Raw genomic sequence first — 17,561 nt, 5'->3', positions numbered from 1 at the left:
GTTTGCGGAGCCGTTGTGCTCACACGTAGCTGAGGACGGCTCATAACGTCCCTCCGCCCCAGCTCTCTGTACATGCACAGGTGTCGTGGGTCTTGTTCTGCCTTGCCACGGGAGGCCAGGCGGTGTGGCAGCTGGCTGCGGTGGTGTTTTGCATCGTGCTGTTATTGCTGGAGCTGGCTGTTCTCTGCTCTCTGGGTGCCCATAGTGCGGCAGTGTCCGGGGTGTCCCACGCTCTGGCTGGCGTTTGCCCCAGCTCCTGGGAGCAAGTGAGCAAAGAAGAAGGGAAAGATGCCCCTGAGGAGCTCCTGAGTGGAACCGCAGACTTTGCAGGAAGCACTTGCAGATGCCTTTCTCCATGTCGTTGCAGGCGAAGGACAGCGACGACGATGATGAAGTCACTGTCAGTGTAGACCGGGACCGCTTCATGGACGAGTTCTTTGAGCAGGTGAGTGGTTTGTCTCTCCGGTGCAGTTTTAAAGCCAGTTCAGACCTTTCTGTTAGCGCAGGGGCAGGCTGCGGGGCTGCGGCGTGGGCTGCTGCCGCAGGCGTGGAGCCGCGGTTGGGGTGGGGATGGGGGTCCTGCCCTGGCTGACGCTGCTGGGCTGATGGTCGAGGTCCTTGGGGATTGTGCTCAGAGCACTGATCAGCAGGAACCAGGCCTCCACGCAGACCTGGGGCTGTCGTGGACTTACCTGGCCTTATGGATGCTTTGCTGTGCCACCTCCTCCTCCAGAAACCAGTGGGGCAGCTGGGCCAGGTGAGCCTCGCAGCCTGCCTGCCCCCTGCCTGCTGCTGAAGCGTGCCGGCTCTCAGACCTCTCCCAGAAGCACCTCTGCGGAGCAGCAGTCTCTGCACGGCTTTGATTTAATTCTGTGCCTCTCGTTACCAAACAAGAGGTTGTCTTCTGGCATGTGGGTGGCTGTAAGATCTGCACGCGGATTTTTAGCACACCCTTAGCATGGCATGTGTGTAGGGGGTGTCAAAATGTATCTGTGCAGGCAATGGAGCGGGGAATGAAAATAATCTGATGTGCAGATGGAGGGAGATGATCAAAGTGGTGGTGTGAGTCAAATGAGAAGACAGAGCTAGAGGGTGGCAGCCCTGCAGGCAGAGGGCACAAGCAGAGGTTCCCCCTCTGGGCGATGCCGGCGTGTCTCCCTGTAGTATGGAAGGGTGGGGAAGGGGCCAGCATGGATCTGCTGGCAAGTGTGGCCTCCCTGGTCTGTGGGGTGAGGGTCAAACTGGGCTTCTCAGCCCCTGGAGCACAGAGCCGTGGGGGACTGAGCTGGGACCGAGCCTGGCTTGTGCAGCCTCAGCAATGTTCTCCATGCTGGAGGTGCAGAGCCTGGGACTTGTAGATCTGATGCTAATTTAAATAAACCCCAAATGTTTCTCAGTGCATCACGAAGGATACAGGATGTAGAGTCTGTATTACATTGCTGTGACTGCAAAGCTGGCTGCTGTGATGTGGAAGGTCTGATTTCACAGTGGTCATACAGTTTGAGGATCCAGATGGAAAATCTGGTCCAGCAGGATGTTTGCTGTGGTTCAGACGTGTCATGGTTGCTTTGGAATAGGACTTATTAATCCCTCCCCTTTCCAAAAGTCCAGGTATCTCACAAGAGACTGTCTTGTTGTCCATTTTCACAGGTGGAAGAAATTCGAGGATTCATCGATAAAATTTCAGAGAATGTGGAGGAAGTGAAGAGGAAGCACAGTGCCATTCTTGCTTCGCCCAACCCCGACGAGAGTGAGTGAGCCCTGATCGGCTTGCATCCCCGTGGGCGCGTGGCTCTGCTGGGCTGGGCCACTTGTGGGGTGGACGGAGTCAGGCAGAAGTCCTCTTGTCTTCAGGTGGCCATGGCTGGAAAGTCACAAGCCGCCTGGGTGAGGGAGGGCTGGGACCTGTGTGGGAAGGAGGTGGAGGGATGACTGATGGCGTTCTGACCTTGAGAGGTGCTGCTGGAGGGGAATTCCTGAAGGATGGGGCAACCTCGAGACTGAAAAGAGCAAATGGCTGGTTTTGTGCTGCTTGGCCATTGTCTTGCCCCAGGCTGCCTGGGGAGGGTACGTGGATGAGGCGGCACTTGCGGAACAGGCTGAGCATTGCCTGCTTGGCCCAGAAATGGTGCAGCTCTTTTCTGAGCCGACGGTGTGCACTTGTGCCCCTGCCCTCTCTGTCGTGAAGGACATTTTGTTGCTGTCTGGCCAAAGTCTGTCCCTTCCAGACCTTGCTGATGCATCGCTGTTTCTTCCCTGGTCTTGTGTTCCTGAGAAGAGGTTTGTTGCCAAGAACAGAAGTTAAGGATCGCAGCACCTGAGAGGTGGCAACACTTGGGAGTCTGTGGGGCCTGTCAGAGTTGGAGCTGTGGGTGATGAGTTCCCCTGTGCCCAGGTGCAAGCAGTGCATCTCCCGGGGGAGCCAGAGGAGCTGGCGCTGGCAGAGCACCTGGGGCTGCTGGGGTCAGCTGGGCTCTGGTGTCTGCACACCCGTCATTGTGGAGCAGGTGGGACCGAGGTGTGCAAGGGAGAGCAGGGGTGAGCATAGCTGAGCGGGGCTTTTTACCAGTGGGGCTAGACCAGGGGTCCGGGGCTGGACCCTGGACAGGCTCACCCGCTGGGGGACATGGTTTGAATGTCTCCGCTGCCCCAAGCCTGTCCTTCAGCCTTGCCGTGAGCCCCTCTGGGCTCTCCTTCACCCACCTCCCTCATGGTGCTGGTGGTCGCAGGGTGGATGGTTGCTGCAGGGCCGACCGTGCAGGATGGTTCTGTAGCCCTTGTTGTCAGCAAAGCTGTTGCTTTCATGGGCCAGTGGGCGACTGCTGAACACAGCTCGTGCCCTCCAGGCTGCAGTGGCCCTGGCGCAAAGGTGTGATTAGGGAGCTGGAAGGCTGAGACCAGGTCTCTGTCTTGCCATCCACCCTTCTCCCATCCACTTCTCTTCATTTGCCCAGTGCAATTCTGTGAATTGTTTCTAGAGGTCCCAGGAGATTGTACACACATCTTGTGTCCAGCCTGATGTCAAATCAGTAGATATTGCCAATTGTTTGGAAGAACCTGGCCCTTCCTAAATTGTCTCATGCTCCCCTCTCCTGGCAGCTGCTCATCAGCTAAAATTGACTTGGCCAAGCCTGGAAGCAAGGGATTTTCTCAAGGGAATTTACGTGTCTCAAACGGTTGCTCAATCATCCTCCAGGCTCTTTTGGTCTGCACTTGCACTGTAAGATTTTGCAGTGTTTCTGTTTGGGTGTTGTTGGGGAAGAGCTGTCATTGCTTTGCTTCTGGCTGCTGGGCTCATACAGCTCATCTGCACGGTGTCTGCTCGGGGCTGAGCCAAGCGCAGGCTGCAAAGGGCACCTGTGGCCTAAAAGCATAATAATCTATTTAAAAGTCTGAGATCTGCAGTGAACAAGATACGGTGACATTGATGTGACTTCCAGAAGCATCCAGGACATTGGGAGTGCTTCTGGTTTCGTTTTACAGTGTTACCTACCCTTGGTATTGTAGAAAATTCAGATTATAATGTCCAAAACTGCTTGGGCAGCGAAAGAAGAGCCCACAGCTTGTTTAGAAATTAGTGGTTTGTACTATTGTGGTGTGGCCAGGAAGTGCAGTGGGGCTGATCGGGTGCTCAATGGTACATGGACTCTCAGACTCACAGAGTGGTTTGGGTTGGAGAGACCTTCAAAGATCACTGAGTCCAGCCCCCCTGCCATGAGCAGGGACACCTTCCACTAGCCCAGGTTGCCCAAAGCCCCGTCCAACCTGGCCTTGAACCCTTCGAGGGAGGGGGCAGCCACAGCTTCTGTGGGCAACCTGTGCCAGTGTCTCCCCACCCTCAGTGTACAACATTTCTTCCCTGTGTCCAGACGGGGCTCTGGTGTCACCTGAGCCATGTTCCCAGGGCAGCACCCGTGTGCCAGCATCTCTCTGTGTTGCTGGGGGTGAGATGTTGGAAATGGTCCTCAGTGTCCTCAGGACAGGAGACAACCTTGGACATAGCTACAGGGGTCTGAGTAGATGATATAGAGAGGCATTAAACTCCTGTGGCCTTGTAAGCTCAGGCCATGTGCTGCCTGACAGCACTGTGGGTCAGCTGTTGGGATAACTCAGGGTTGGACTAGATGGTCTTTAAAGGTCCCTTCCACCCCAAACCATTCTGTGCTAACTGCTGATGTACTGCTCATAGCTTTTGCTTTTCCCAGCAGCATTGCTCCGTGTCTGTCTGCTCCTTCAACCTCAGTGAGGCGTGTAAGCGTGGCAGAAGTTCAGCCAAAGACAGGGTTAACCTCCGCGTTAGCTGGAGCTCAGTCCTGTGCCTCGGTGGGGTGGAGGCAGAGCAGGCCCATGGCGGTGCAGACAGTGTGGTGGGGAATGGTGGGTGCTGGCAGCACCCTCCCCCCTCCCCGTGCTCCTGAGCCCGTGGAGAACCTGGTAATTAATGCAAAGGCTTGTTGTAATCCAATGAGGTGAATTTACTGAGATTAATTTGGAAATTAAAAAGCATGGCTTCCATGAGGTACAGGAGAGGGATGCAGCCAAAGGGCACTAAAATGTAGGTGGTGAAAGGTCTTGGTGTGTGCTCGCTGGCATTTCCCTTCTCCCATAGGAATAGTGACACCTGTCGTGGCAAGCAAGGCAAGACGTTGCTCTGTGCAGGGGCCAAACTTGGGTGTTTGGGTGCTGCTTGTCCTCTCTGGAACAGCACCGCAGTTATTTCTTAGTTATCTCTAAGCACTTCAGCATCGTGGGAACCCTCCAGTGCAAGGTGATGGGAAGTCATCTGCCGGGTGTCAGAGGAAAGCCGCAGGCTCCTCATTTTGTCCGGAGGCAAATGTGCTGTGCGTGGCATGGCTCGGCTGGGAGCGTGGTGCAGCTCCTCTGTCAAGAGATACAAACTCCTTAAGTCCCACCTGAAGGCTGGACCTTAGAGTGGGGCTCCAGAAGATCAGGGCAGAGCTGGGCTGGTAATTTGGGAAACAGGAATAGTGGTTGGGGTTGCCGTTGGAGCGCTGGGTGGAGGGAGGCGTGGAGGGATGTACGGTGTCTGCTGGCTGAATTACGTGCTGCTTTTTCGGGATCTCTGATAGAGGAGAGAGACTCCACGGGTACAGTCCTGCTGGAACCTGTTTCTGAAGTGGTGGTGTGCTTAGGTGGACGCGAGCCCTTCACGCTCTCCTGCGTGTGCTCTGCTGTTGCAGAAGCAGGTGAGGTCCAGGTGCCTGTGAGACCTGGATTTACCCACCCACTCGGCGTGGGGCTGGGTCTGTGTCGCACAGAAGGGCTCATCCCTCCCTTCCCACTGATCCTTCTTCTGGCTGCACAGACTGTTCTCGGATTGTGTTGCTGCTGCTGCCTGGGCTTATTTTGGTGCCCGGTGGGTGGGCAGCTGGCTGGCTTTGCCATCGTGCCAGCGAGGTGGCAGCACCTCGTCTGCCTGCCTGCACCTTGCAGCTCTGGCAGGCTCGCGCTCGGTTGTGGGGGGAGAGGGAGGGTCTCCCCACTGAGCGGCCCCATGCTGCAGGGTGGGCAGCGTCATGTTGGGGCTTGGGTGGGCTCAGAGCGGCCGAGGGGCTGTATTTCTCCTCAGGTCGGAGCCACTGCTGCTGCTACTCCTGATTTCAGTCACAGCTCCTGGTAAACCTGTTCCTAAAATCCTTCCCGGTGAGCTGCTGCGTCTGTTGTTGCTCCTGGTGCTTGAAGCAGGCTGTTCGTCCTTGGGCCAGGCTGCTTCCCAGAGGAGTGGCTTTGAGTGTCAAGTCGCCAGCCTGAGAGGGATGAAATGATGGTTTGGTTGTTTTTTTGGAGCGGTTGGGAAGGGCTTTCTGCCATTAGTCTTCTCCGTGCACTGCCTCCCTCCCCACGGCCGCGCTCTGCGGCTCCTCGTTGCTGCGTTACGTAATGGATGCTGTTCACTGAATGAATTGCCTCAGGGAACGTAAATCTTCAAATCTGAAATCACGTCTTTCAGCCTGTCACCTCAGTCCATCTCCACAGGCCTTGGAAGACCCAATAAATATTTCAGACCTGGAAGCAGGACCATGACAGCTCTGCACCAGGGTGGAAGGGGAAGTTCAGTTGCGTGGACACTTGACCTCCAGTTTCATAATTTAAGCTGTGCAGGCTCAAGGTGGTGGCTTCGGACACCGGGGTGCATGTCCTGGGTGACTTTGTTCAGGCGCTCTGTCTGCTGGAGAAGATTTGAGTTATTTAGAGAGCAGCCTCCCTCCTTCCTAGCAGCCCATCTCCTGGCAGAGAGATGTTCTAGGTGGTCAAGGAGACAAATCGTAGCTGTTCACCTCTGTCTAATGCATTTGAGGCAACGCTGGCTGGTGCCAAAAAGGCAATTTGGAGTTGTCTTGGTGCCTAGGCTCTGGCCAGATGCCTCTGAGCAGGCTCTGTGCTCCCGTGTAAGCCTAACCTTGCTTCTCAGCAGGTCCTCTTGGTAGGTGTCACAGCTGGAAGCCTGCTTTGCTGCTCGGGCACTGCTGGGAGGAAGGGAGGCTGCAGCTGGTTCTTGCTGGAGCTGCACTCCTTGGGCACTATGAGCTCTGTTCCCCACTGTGCGGTGGTTTTTCTGGGGGTACATTCCCCCTGGTGCCTGGTCCCACTAGGGCAGAGAGGAGGTTTCCTTGAAGACCAAGAGTTGCAGTCATGCTGTGTTGGAGGCTTCAGGCTCAGGCTTGTGTGGTGCTTCTTGTGGAGGAGTGCAGTGAGCAGACAAATGGGGTGAAAAGCCTGGCTTTGTTCTCCTGGCCTCTGCTCCTCTACCCTCTGTGCTGCTTCTCCTGGCTTTCTTGGGATGGGAAATCAGAGCCAGCCCAGACTTCAGCAGACCTTGAAGACAGAGGCGAGAGGAGCTGGAGCTGTGGTGAAGCAAGCGTGGCCCCAGTGGAGCAAGGGACCTGGCAAAGGGTGGCCAGGCATGTCCTGGGCACAGAAAGCAAAGCAGCGTTATCCCCCCATTCAGTGTGCTGCTCTCACCCCCCATCTGCAGCCTCATCGGTGCCGCCGCTGCCCTGCTGAGGTCTGGCCAGGTGAGGTGTTTGGTGCAGGCAGGGCTGCAGGGTTCGTCCTCGGTGCCATACAGGGGCATGGCAAAGGCAGCTCCAGCTCCTCAGCCTCCAGCAGGGTAGACTCAGAGAGTGGTTTGGGTTGGAAGGGACCTCTGCTGCAGGCAGGGACACCTCCCACTAGCCCAGGTTGCCCAAAGCCCCGTCCAACATGGCCTTGAACCCTTCGAGGGAGGGGGCAGCCACAGCTTCTGTGGGCAACCTGTGCCAGTGTCTCCCCACCCTCAGTGTTCAACATTTCTTCCTTATGTCCAGCCTAACCCCACCCTCGGTCAGTTTAGAACCGTTGCCTTGTGCTGGGGACTCCAGGGCTCTGAGGAGAGCGGGGCAGAGGGGGAGCATCCCCTCCGTCGGCCTGCTGGCCACGCTGCTGGGGACGCAGCCCAGGAGACGCTTGGCTTTCTGGGCTGCGAGCGCACATTGCCGGCTCATGTCCCATTTGTCACCCACCAGCATCCCCCAGTCTTTCTCTGAGGGGCTGCTCTCCTTCCCTCCCTCCCTCCCCCCCCCCCCCCCCCCCCCCCCAAAGTCTGTGTGGTACTGGGGTTGCCCTGACCCATGTGCAGGACCTTGCACTTGGCCTGGTTGGACGTCAAGGTGTGGAGTGGATTTGATGGACAGAACCTCATGGGTGGCCCAGGGAGGTTGGGCGGCATCTGGTTGCTCCCTGCACCTCCCAGAGCGGGGAGGGGATGGGGAGGATGCCGATGCAGCTGGGGGAGGGCAGGGTCCCCACCAGCAGAGGTGGTTCTTCAGCCTTGGTGGGATTGGAAGTGCACAGCATGGCAGGCAGCACGCGCTTTGCTGGGTTCTGCTTCTCTTGGGAGAGGGCGTGGGGAGCCCCGTCTTCCTGCCTGTAACTGCCTCTGCTGCCTCCAGCCCTGGGAGCACTGGGCTGCTGCCTGTCTGCCTCCTCCTGCCTCGCCTTCGAGGCGGGTGAGCTGACGCCAAAGAGAGAAGCTGCGTTATGGGAAGGTTTGCTTTGTTGTGCTGGCAGTGGGTGCGTGGGGGGGTGCAGTGCTCGCTGGGGCGGCGGGGAAGAGGTGCTGTCTGCTGCCCTGGCCCTCAGCATCCTGCCACCCTGTGTCCTGCTCCTCTTCCTCCTCTGGGCAGGTCCCTCAGGGGAAGGTGTTCTCGGGCTGTCTTTGCACCCTGTGCTGGCTGCAACCGTAGCAGGGGACGGACGGCCCCATGGCTCTGCCAGCGCTACCTCATGTAGCAAAGCTTGTGTGAGATGGGGAAGGGGTGCTCAGTACACGGACAGGAGTCCCTCTGTCCACCGAGGAGGTCCAGGAGCTCCTGCAGAGCGGCTCCAACATCTCGCTTGGCTTGGACATCCCAAGGAGAGCTATGCTAACGATGCCAGTGGTCGTTATGACAGTGCCATAGTGTGCTCAGGGGCTGCCTTGGGTGGCTGCACCCTATCTCTGTGTCACACAGAGATGCTTTTGATCACCCTTTCACGCATTTCTTCAACCCCATCCTGAATGAGTTTTGTTTCTTCTCCTGGTAATTCTTGTTGAAGGGCCACTCTAGGACTTAACTTCCAGTGGTCAGGAGCCATCTTCTCATTTCCTGCCTGAGTCGGTTTATGATCGATTTACATACCAATGTCATCCCAAGAACAAATATATTTAGCTTAAATAGCTGTTTGCCCTTCAGGTTTCATCCTATCGGGTCTACTCAGCAGCTCAGTCATTTTGCCAGGGCTTTGTGCGGTCCCTGCCTTCCCTGTGCCTGTCACCTGCCCCAGCTCTAGTTTTCAAGGGCTGGGGTACCCCCCAGTGTGAGATCTCCAGGATTTTTGGGGGACCCTGGCTGCTGGTCAGCTTTTCTTGAGCTTTTCACAGTGGGTTGCCCTGATCTTACCTTGTCATGTTGCTACCCCTGTGGAAGTTGGGGTCTGTCTGTGTGGGATGGGCCAGAGCTTCCCGTGCTTGGCTGGCGGGTGCTGGGCCTGGGCACCCACAGGCGATGAGCGTTTGAGGATGGGCAGAGTGAGGGGTGGCTCCTCTGCGTGTGAGCAGGAGTCTGGGCTGTACCTCGGGTTGTGGAGATGGCTGTCTAGGGAGTGGACAGTCCAGCCCTCCCTGGTGTCTCTGGGGGATCCCCGCCGGAGCTGGGGAACAAGCAGGCAAAACACCTCCCGTCAGTGCTAAACCAGCCCAGCACCTCCCGGCACTGATTCGGTGGGTGTCGTGGGGAGCAGGTGCAGCAGGGGTGAACGTGGGCACAGGGATGCTCATGCTGTGGGTGCAGGGATGTCCATGCTGGTCCTCACCTTCCCTTGCCACTGCCGCTGCTCAGCATGGACCCGTGTGAGGCTCCCGTGCCATGTCACGCCCGGCACGGTGGCACCCGCTGCCAGCCCTCGGGTGCTGCACACGGCAGCAGGACACGTGGAGTTCCTGTGCATCACCCCAACGCCGCGGCGAGGGTGCCTGGGACATCTCTGTCCTCTCTCCCTTGTGCCCATGTGGCTTTTTCTTCTGTGTCCCCTTGACATGCCACGTGTTAGTCCAGGTGAGATCCCCTTCTAGCGTGCAGCGGCTGCGCACCCCCCAGCACGCCCAAGCTCCGTGATCGCCAGCACCCGTTGTCTGCTCTGTCATCCTGAACAGCGCTGGGTGATTGCGACGCCGACGAATGCAGAGTAAATATCAATTAACTGTAGTCTGATTCATGGCAACAAAAAAAAAAAAAGAATAAGAATCAGCTGCTCTGTAATTATTTTGGGCTTAATTTAGACCAAATGCTTAGTTGCACTCCTGGAGGATGTGTTACCGCTGCCACAAAGTGCAGCTTCTGCTGAAAAGCTTTATCTCCTTTGGGCTGCGCACCCCAGACCCCATCGTGCAATGGGCCATGAGGAGGTGACTTTCGGAGCAGAAGCCCGTCCTTGCTGCCAGGGGTATTGCTGCTCCTGTCGTGGTGCAGGAGAGCCCCCGTGGCTCCCTGGCTTTGTGTGTCTTGCAGCAGCGTAGCCCGGGACGGTGCCACAGCCCCTGTTCTTGGTGCATCCCGGGTGGTTTGGGATGTAGTGACTGGCAGGAGGTGAACAGCTGAGAGGAGACCTGCCCCGAGCCCTGCTGTGGGTTGCACCCTCATGTATTTCCCCACCGACTCCTCCTGTCTGTGTGCAGATTTGGCCCCGCTCCCCACCCTGTGCCAGCTCCCCTTGCGCTTACCAGCCGTGGCTGGTCCTGGGGCCATGGCTGCGGTCCGGGTGGGTGGGTGAGCCGAGCCCGGCCAGGGCCACGCTGGTGGCCACGCTGGTGGCCATGCTGGTGGTCCCAGCTGCATGGGGAGGTTGCCTGCCCTCTCCCGCAGCCTGAGTTGTTTGGCACAGGGAGGTTGGAAAGAGGGAAGAAGAAGGAAAAGGAGCAAAAATGAATGGGGGTGTGGCAGCTGTGCGCTGTGCAGTGCTGGCTAGAAGAATTTAGCCCGTCTTGCCCAGCAGGCTGGCCAGGCTGGGGCTCTTCTAGCACACGATGGGGGCAGTGGGTTGGGTGGCTGCCTGAGGCACGCGGGCTATCCTCGGCTCTCGTTGCCTCTCCCTGCTGGATTCGTAGCGGTTGGTGCTGGCTGGGCCCTGGATGCCAGGGGAGGAGAGGAGCCAGAGGCCCCTCTGCAGCTTCCAGGAGCCCTGTGCCGGTGGGCAGTGAGCTGGGGTGCGGTGCTGGCCCCGGCAGGTGGGATGCTGGGTGGCCTGGGGACATGTGTTGCAGTGGCACCGCTCCTGGGTGTTGCTTGCTTTTGACTTCAGCCTGTGGTTGAGCTTCTCTCATCTGCTTACAGCACCAGGATCCCCTCCCCATCCCCTTCTGTGCTGCACATGGCATGAAAATTACTGTGATTCCTAATGCTTTCAGCTCTCAGGCTTGGTGTTGGCGGGGCAGGCAGGCAAGGGGGGCTTGCAGGCCAAAGGGTGAGAGCAGAAACATGGGGCTGCTGCAGGAAGTGCTGGGAAAAAGAAATGGCAAGACCAGGGGGTTGCAGCCTGGCATCTGTGCGGCAAGCCCTGCCCTGCATGCCTGCGTACACGTGGCTTTTCCAGCACTGACGGTCCCTGGGGCCACGTCCCCGCTGTCTGAGCGGCCGTGCCGCCCGGCCGTGCAGCTCGGCGCACAGCGGTGGGCCCTCTCCTCAGGGTGGGCGCACCATGGGTGCTGGGGTGCTGCTGCATGGGCCAGAGAGGGGCAGGGACCCTGGCGTGGAGTAGGATGCTCTCCAGCAGACCTCATCCAAACCCAGCCATGTACACGGTGCAGCTGGATTTCAGCTTTCTCTCGGTAAATCCCCATTGTCTCAGTGTTGACACTGGGGGATAATCTGTTATTTGCAGAAAATGAGTTTAGGAGGGCTGAGATGAGCAAGCCGTAAATCCTGTTATTGTGCTTTCCCAGGATTACTTGGGTGCTGCTGCCCGCTGCGGCGCAGGGAAGGCTTTGTGCTTTCTAGGCGTGCTGAGAGCGGGGGCAGCCTGGGTCTGGCCAGTGGAGAAGGGCAGGGGTGCAGGCAGGAGGAGCAGGAGGGTGTCCAGAGGTCCTGTGATCTCCTGGGTCCCCAGCATCGTCCGCACCTGGGGATCATGCTGCGAGCACTGTTGCAGCAAAGGGTTCCTGCTGCAGGAGGGTTCCAAGAACTGGCTTTACAAAGCTATTGCTAATTTATTGAGAGGCGGAGAAGGCAGGGGTGGTGAATTGGAAACTGCTGGAAACAGCTTGAGGAGGAATTACTGGTAAAAGCCCATGGGGTTTTGGGCAGCTGGGGAAATAGCGGTTGTGCGTGTGTCTGGGTAACCTTTACCCACGTGCAGCGGGGTGGTGTGTGTGGTTGTGTTTCATGTGGAAGGAGGGGGCGGAGAAACAGTCGACTGGAATGGAGATTTTTGGCAAGTGGTGGGAGGAAGCAGGCAGATGGAGCAGGAAATGCGAGTGCTGAAGGACCCTGAGAGCTTTTACAGCGTGGAGAGACAGGAGCACAGTGAGGAGCGCACGTGGGCTGGGGCTGGAGGAGAAGGTGGGACAGGTCCCTGGCATGGGTGTGCGGGTGCCATTTGGTGGGTGCTCATGTGCCAAGGAACTGAGACCATGGCTGCAACGTGGGAGGCTGTGCTAGACAGGGCTGCGTCTGCTAGAAGTGGCTCCTCTTACCCGGTGGGTCGTGTCGTGTCCAGGTTGGAAATGGGGAGTCCCTCCGGAGAGAATGGGCACAAGTGCTGCAGCCGGTCTGGCTGTCCACGGTTTGAGAGCAGCGTGCGTCAACTGATAGAGGTGTTGGGGAGAAACGGGGAGAGCGACCAGAGGTGACAGCCGAGGTGCTGGGTGGGCGAGCGGGGAGAGCAGGTTGGACGGCGATCGGACCAGCTGAGACCCTCCTGCCGGGAGCAAAGCCCCGACGCTGCTGGGCAGCGCCCGGCTGGGGAGCGGGTTTGTGTCAGGGTGGGTGGCTCACCGCTGGGAAGGGTGCCTGTCCCATCCCTGATACAGCGGAGAGCAGAGCTCCTCAGGAAACCAGTTCAGGAAGCAGCAACCGGTGTCCGAGTGGGTCAGGCCGGGAAATGGCAGGAGCCGGCTGCTGGGCGCGTGCTGCCGGTGTGGGCAGCACCTGCCGAGCTGCCCAGCGCCCTGCGCGGCCCCTCTGCCCTGGGTGCTGGCTGCCGAGCTTGCTGCGCTCCTTCAGGGGCAAGACTGGGGTGGCTCGGAGTTCAGGCAACACCGACAGTGCTGCTGGAAGTGTTCAGGAGAGACCTATGACCTTTTTACTTCTGAGTAAAGAAGTAAAGACACCGCGAGCAGGACCGTCGGCTGGTCAGGCCCGGCTGTGCTGGCCCCTTGCACGGCAGCAGAGCTGTGCAGCACAGGGATCCGCACCCAGAGGGGCAGAAACCGCTGTGCTTCAGAAACGGGAGAGGAAGGAGAATACTGAAAATAGAGAGGAATTCCACTCTTGGCTTAGAGACCCAAACCAATATTTTACCCAGTGCTCAAAAATAGCATACAGAAGCGTGGCCTAATATTGCAGTGTGGTAAGGAAAAAAAAAATTATTCTTAGGGAAAGGTTTGGCATATAATCCTGTTCCTTTTTTAAAAGGTAGTTAACACAGTGCTGCTGTATTTTTGATCGAATTGCTGCAGTAATCAAGTGTTTAAATGTCATTCCAAATCTTTTCAGCGCTTATTTTAGGAGAAAATATTCACACAGAAAATATCTCCTATTTCCCCCTGAGCTCCCCCCTCCAAATCCCTGTATTTTATTGCCTGGCGACACCGCCCACCCTCAGCATGGAGCTGCTGCCCACTCTGCCGACACGTCGCGCCAGCCCCCTCCCTCTCGGGTCCCTGCCTGCCACCCTCCTGCTGCACCCGCTCGCTGATCCCGGGGGTGCTGCCTGCCCACTCCCGGGCGCTGCCGGGCTGAGCCTCCCGCGCTGGCGTGTGGGTGCCTCAGCAGCTGCGGGGGGGTAGTTGGGAATAACGGTTTCCCTGCAGCCCAGGAGGATGATTAATTGCCTCAGAGGGTATTGCTGCCTATTTGCCGTTAACTGGGGGCCCTGCAGAGAGCTGGCTGGCAGGGGTCTGCCTCCTGGCAAGTGCCACTTTGGAGCAGTCCCGGCTGCGGCAGCTGCCTGCTCCAGCCCGCGCAGGCAGAGCCCCGCCGCCTGCCCTGTGCCAGAGGTGCCCCGGTGTTTGACCAGGGGGTCGGAGGTGCTGGCAGGAGCACCCGCAGGTGGATCCGGAATGTTCCTCGTGCCCCGGGGAGCTGCTGCTCCCCAGCCCTGCTCCCGCCTGGGCCGGGCTGTGCGCGGGTGTTGCCAGCTCTCCCGTGGGTGTGCCTGGGCACCCGCACTGGCGCTCACCAGCCCTGCCACCTGCACGCAGCCCGGGCATCCGTGGGACGTTTCTGGGTCTGACGGTGACCTCTGATTTCCCAGGCTGGGCGTGGTTTGTGGCCAGGAACCGTGAAAAGCTTGATTAGGACTTGGGGTTTAGTTTTGTTTCCCCTTGTCAGGCGCCTTTGCCGTCTCCCCAGGTTGCCCATACCAGGCATCTGGTGTCCACCTCCCTTCTGCCCAGCTTTAGGAACTGAGCAGGAGGGGCAGGAGTGGGAGGAAGCCTTACGGGCCTGGCATGGAGGGGTTGGCTTCATTTGTGTTCCAAAGCCCGGGTCAGTATGTCCCCTGGCATCTTCCCCCACCATGGAGGTGAACTCTCCAGCTCATCCCAGGTCCTGCTGAGGCTGTTTTCTCAGGGAATTTGGGGTGAATAGGAGAGACTATGGTTGCTTTGCAAGTCTGGGGATGGCAAGGCGCTGGCTAGCTTGTGGGTGGGTGATGGCTATCGGTGTCAGGGCCACAGTTACAGCTTCAGTCTGCAGATGGGACAAAGCCTGCTCCAGCACCGGCTCTCCGTGGGGTCACAGCTTCCCTCGGGGCACATCCACCCGCTACATCGCAGGGACAGCCTGCATCATCACAGTCTTCTCCAGGGGCTGCAGAGGAGTGTCTGCTCCAGTGCCTGGAGCACCTCCTCCCCCTCCTTCTTCACTGACCTTGGTGTCTGCAGAGTTGTTTCTCTCACATTTTCTCACTCCTCTCTCAGCTGCTGTTGCACGGTGTGTTTTACCGTTTCTTAAATACTTCATCACAGAGGCACCGTCACTGACGGGCTCAGCTTTGGCCAGCAGTGGGTCTGTCTCAGAGCCGGCTGGCACTGCCTGTTCCCAGCAAGGGGGCAGCTCCTGGTGCCTTCTCACAGAGGCCACCCCTGCCAAGACTGGCACCCCTGTACTCCTGGGTGTAAAAGTTCATAGGATCATGGACTCACAGAATGGTTTGGGTTGGAAGGGACTTTAAAGGTCATCCAGTTCCAACCCCCTGCCACGGTCAGGGACACCTTCCACTAGCCCAGGTTGCCCAAAGCCCCGTCCAACGTGGCCTTGAACCCTTCCAGGGAGGGGGCAGCCACAGCTTCTGTGGGCAACCTGTGCCAGGGCCTCCCCACCCTCAGTGTTCAACATTTCTTCCTTATGTCCAGCCTAACCCCACCCTCGGTCAGTTTAGAACCGTTGCCTTGTGCTGGGGACCCCCGAGCTGGCCGCAGTGCTCCAGGGCTCTGAGGAGAGCGGGGCAGAGGGGGAGCATCCCCTCCGTCGGCCTGCTGGCCACGCTGCTGGGGACGCAGCCCAGGAGACGCTTGGCTTTCTGGGCTGCGAGCGCACATTGCCGGCTCATGTCCCGTTTGTCACCCACCAGCATCCCCCAGTCCTTCTCTGAGGGGCTGCTCTCCCTCCTTCCCTCCCTTCCTCCCTCCCTCCCTCCCTCTGGTTGCCATCCCTTCCCTCCAGCATATCGACACAGCTCAGCTCAGTGTCACCTGCAAACTTGCTGAGGGCGTTCTCAGCCCCAGTCCCTGTGTTGTTGATGCAGCTATGAAGTAGTATTTGTCCCAGCATGGACACCATTCGTTACAGGTTTCCACTTGGACATTGAGCCGTTGACTGCAACTCTTTGGATGTGGCCATCCAGCCAATTCCCTATCCATCCATACTCCATCCATCAAAGCCATATCTTTCTATTTTCTCCAAGTTCCCCTGGCTTTCCCTCTGGCGAGAGCTCTGCTTCAGTGCCAGCTCATTTCAGCTGTGATTCACCAGTTGTGCTGGAAACCATCTTGCTTACTCCAGTGTCTCTCTTGTTTCTGGTTTTGAACTTGCAAGGTCATGGCCGAGCCCCTGTTCGCTAGCAGTGGTGGCTGCAAGGGCTTGTGTGTTTTCTGGAGCAGCATGACCAAGCGCCGGCTTGCCCGCCGTGCCGGGAGGAGAGGGATGGTGCTGGGGCCACGCAGCTGCTCACAGTCCAGTGGGGTGCACGCAGCCAGCTTCCAGGAAGCTGAGAGGTGGAACATCTGCAGCGAAGCTGTGTGGGAGAGGAGCCATTCCCCCCGCCCGTGGGACAGCCAGGTGCCTCCCAGTTGTCCAGCCAAAGATTTAACCAAAAATCATCCTCAGCAGATAAAGTCCTGGCGCAAACCCACCATCTGCGTGGCTGGGTCCTGCATCCCTGTGTGCTCTGGGCTCTGCGGGGGCTGTGCACGCATCGGGTCTTCTGCGTGGCTGCCCCCCCACTCCCGAAATCCTCCCCGAAAGCACCAGCCCCCAGTGGTGTTTCTCCTGACCCAGCCTTGCAGGCTGTGTAGTTCGCTGCTTAATTATCAGGGCTTGGATCTGCTGCCTGTAATAAGTGGGTGCTCGCTGGTGCGCACTGCAGACACCCTGCAGCTTTGTGTACCCGGGGCGGGATGAAGACGGGAGCAGGCACCCCTGTCCTGTCTGCGCCCCGGACCCCCGCTGCTCCTTCGGTGACCGCCAAGGGCTGATTCCTGCCCTGTGGCTGGGGATGGTTTCATGGGATGTGGTGCCGCTGGATAATTTTTCTCACACCTGAGACTTTCTGCGTAACGTGGCTTATTGATGCAATTAATGCAATCAGTAGATTGCTGGGCTGTCCTGAACACTCCGGTTCCTTTCCTGTTGGCAATGGTGTGCCATGTTTGGACCAGTCTCCTCTGGAGATGGTGGCATGAGGACACGTGGGCTGGGGAGGTGTTACCATAAATCCTGGCTTGTGACTGAGAGATTAGAAATGGGGTTTGGGTTGATATTCCAGACTCAGGAGCCTGAGTGACACTTGCAGATCTGGCTGATAGGGACAAAAAAATCAGTTGTCAATCTGTCACCCCACTAGCAATGCCTGCACAGTGATGGTCAGTGGCTGGCTGGTCATCCCTGGCAAGCAGAGATAAGAGAAGCCTTGCATGGCCCTTTCCTCTGGGAGGGTTTTCTTTTTTTAGGGGCCTTCATTCAGTTTTATCTATTTTTTCCGTGCTGGTGAGGGCTTTGGTCCAGGTCTCAGCTGGCAGGTCCTTCCCTCTTGGCTCTTCTGTGCCAACAGGCACCAGAGCTTGGTGTCCAACATTGCTTCTGGTGGCCACGGGGATGAGTAACCCTCTCCTGGAACTGGTTTGTTTTCCCAGTGAGTTGTTCTTGATGACTTCTGGAAGGCCAGGCTTTCCCCTCTCTGCCCTGTGCTTTCCCCACCTCTGGGAGCCATCCGTGCCGCAGAGCATCGGGGGTTATTGCCAGAGCCGTGGAGCTGCATGAGCTGAGGTTCTCTCCAGGTTCACTGCTGCCCTTGTGCTGCCTCTGCGTATTCCCCTGCCGACATCTGGTCTTAAAAGTGGTTTTCAGGTGAAGGCTGCATTTGAGTTTGTGATGTCTTGGACCGTGGGCTGCCGCGTCCCGTGGTGACATGGGAGGTGTCGATGTCCTGCGTGGGTGGGTGTTAGGACAGTGCCAGCCCCTTGGCAGAAGGGTGACTGCTGCCTGGGCCACGGGTGGTTTCTGAGCTGTATTTTGGAAAGTTGCCTTTCTTCCTCCCTGCTTTTTTAATTTTTTGGGCAAAAACCTTATACTAATCAAGTGGAC

The 17,561-nt window shown here is 58.0% G+C and overlaps 1 protein-coding gene across 2 annotated transcripts in view; it reads left to right on the top strand.

Annotated features, from left to right (window-relative positions):
* The window catches only part of STX1A (syntaxin 1A), a 92,758-nt gene that overhangs the window by 16,856 nt on the left and 58,341 nt on the right, over positions 1-17,561 (top strand). For both annotated transcript variants that reach the window (XR_012631633.1, XM_074889887.1), the window contains exons 2-3: positions 368-445; positions 1,651-1,750. Coding sequence is in view for 1 of the 2 variants with exons in the window: in XM_074889887.1 (XP_074745988.1) it covers positions 368-445; positions 1,651-1,750 (178 nt within the window). In the remaining variant the exon portion in view is untranslated. The remainder of the gene's footprint in view (positions 1-367; positions 446-1,650; positions 1,751-17,561) is intronic.

The sequence above is a fragment of the Strix uralensis genome, chromosome 20, assembly GCF_047716275.1.
Source record: "Strix uralensis isolate ZFMK-TIS-50842 chromosome 20, bStrUra1, whole genome shotgun sequence".
In the NCBI taxonomy this organism is placed as follows: Eukaryota; Metazoa; Chordata; class Aves; order Strigiformes; family Strigidae; genus Strix; species Strix uralensis.
This window is presented reverse-complemented; position numbering and strand designations above follow the sequence as displayed.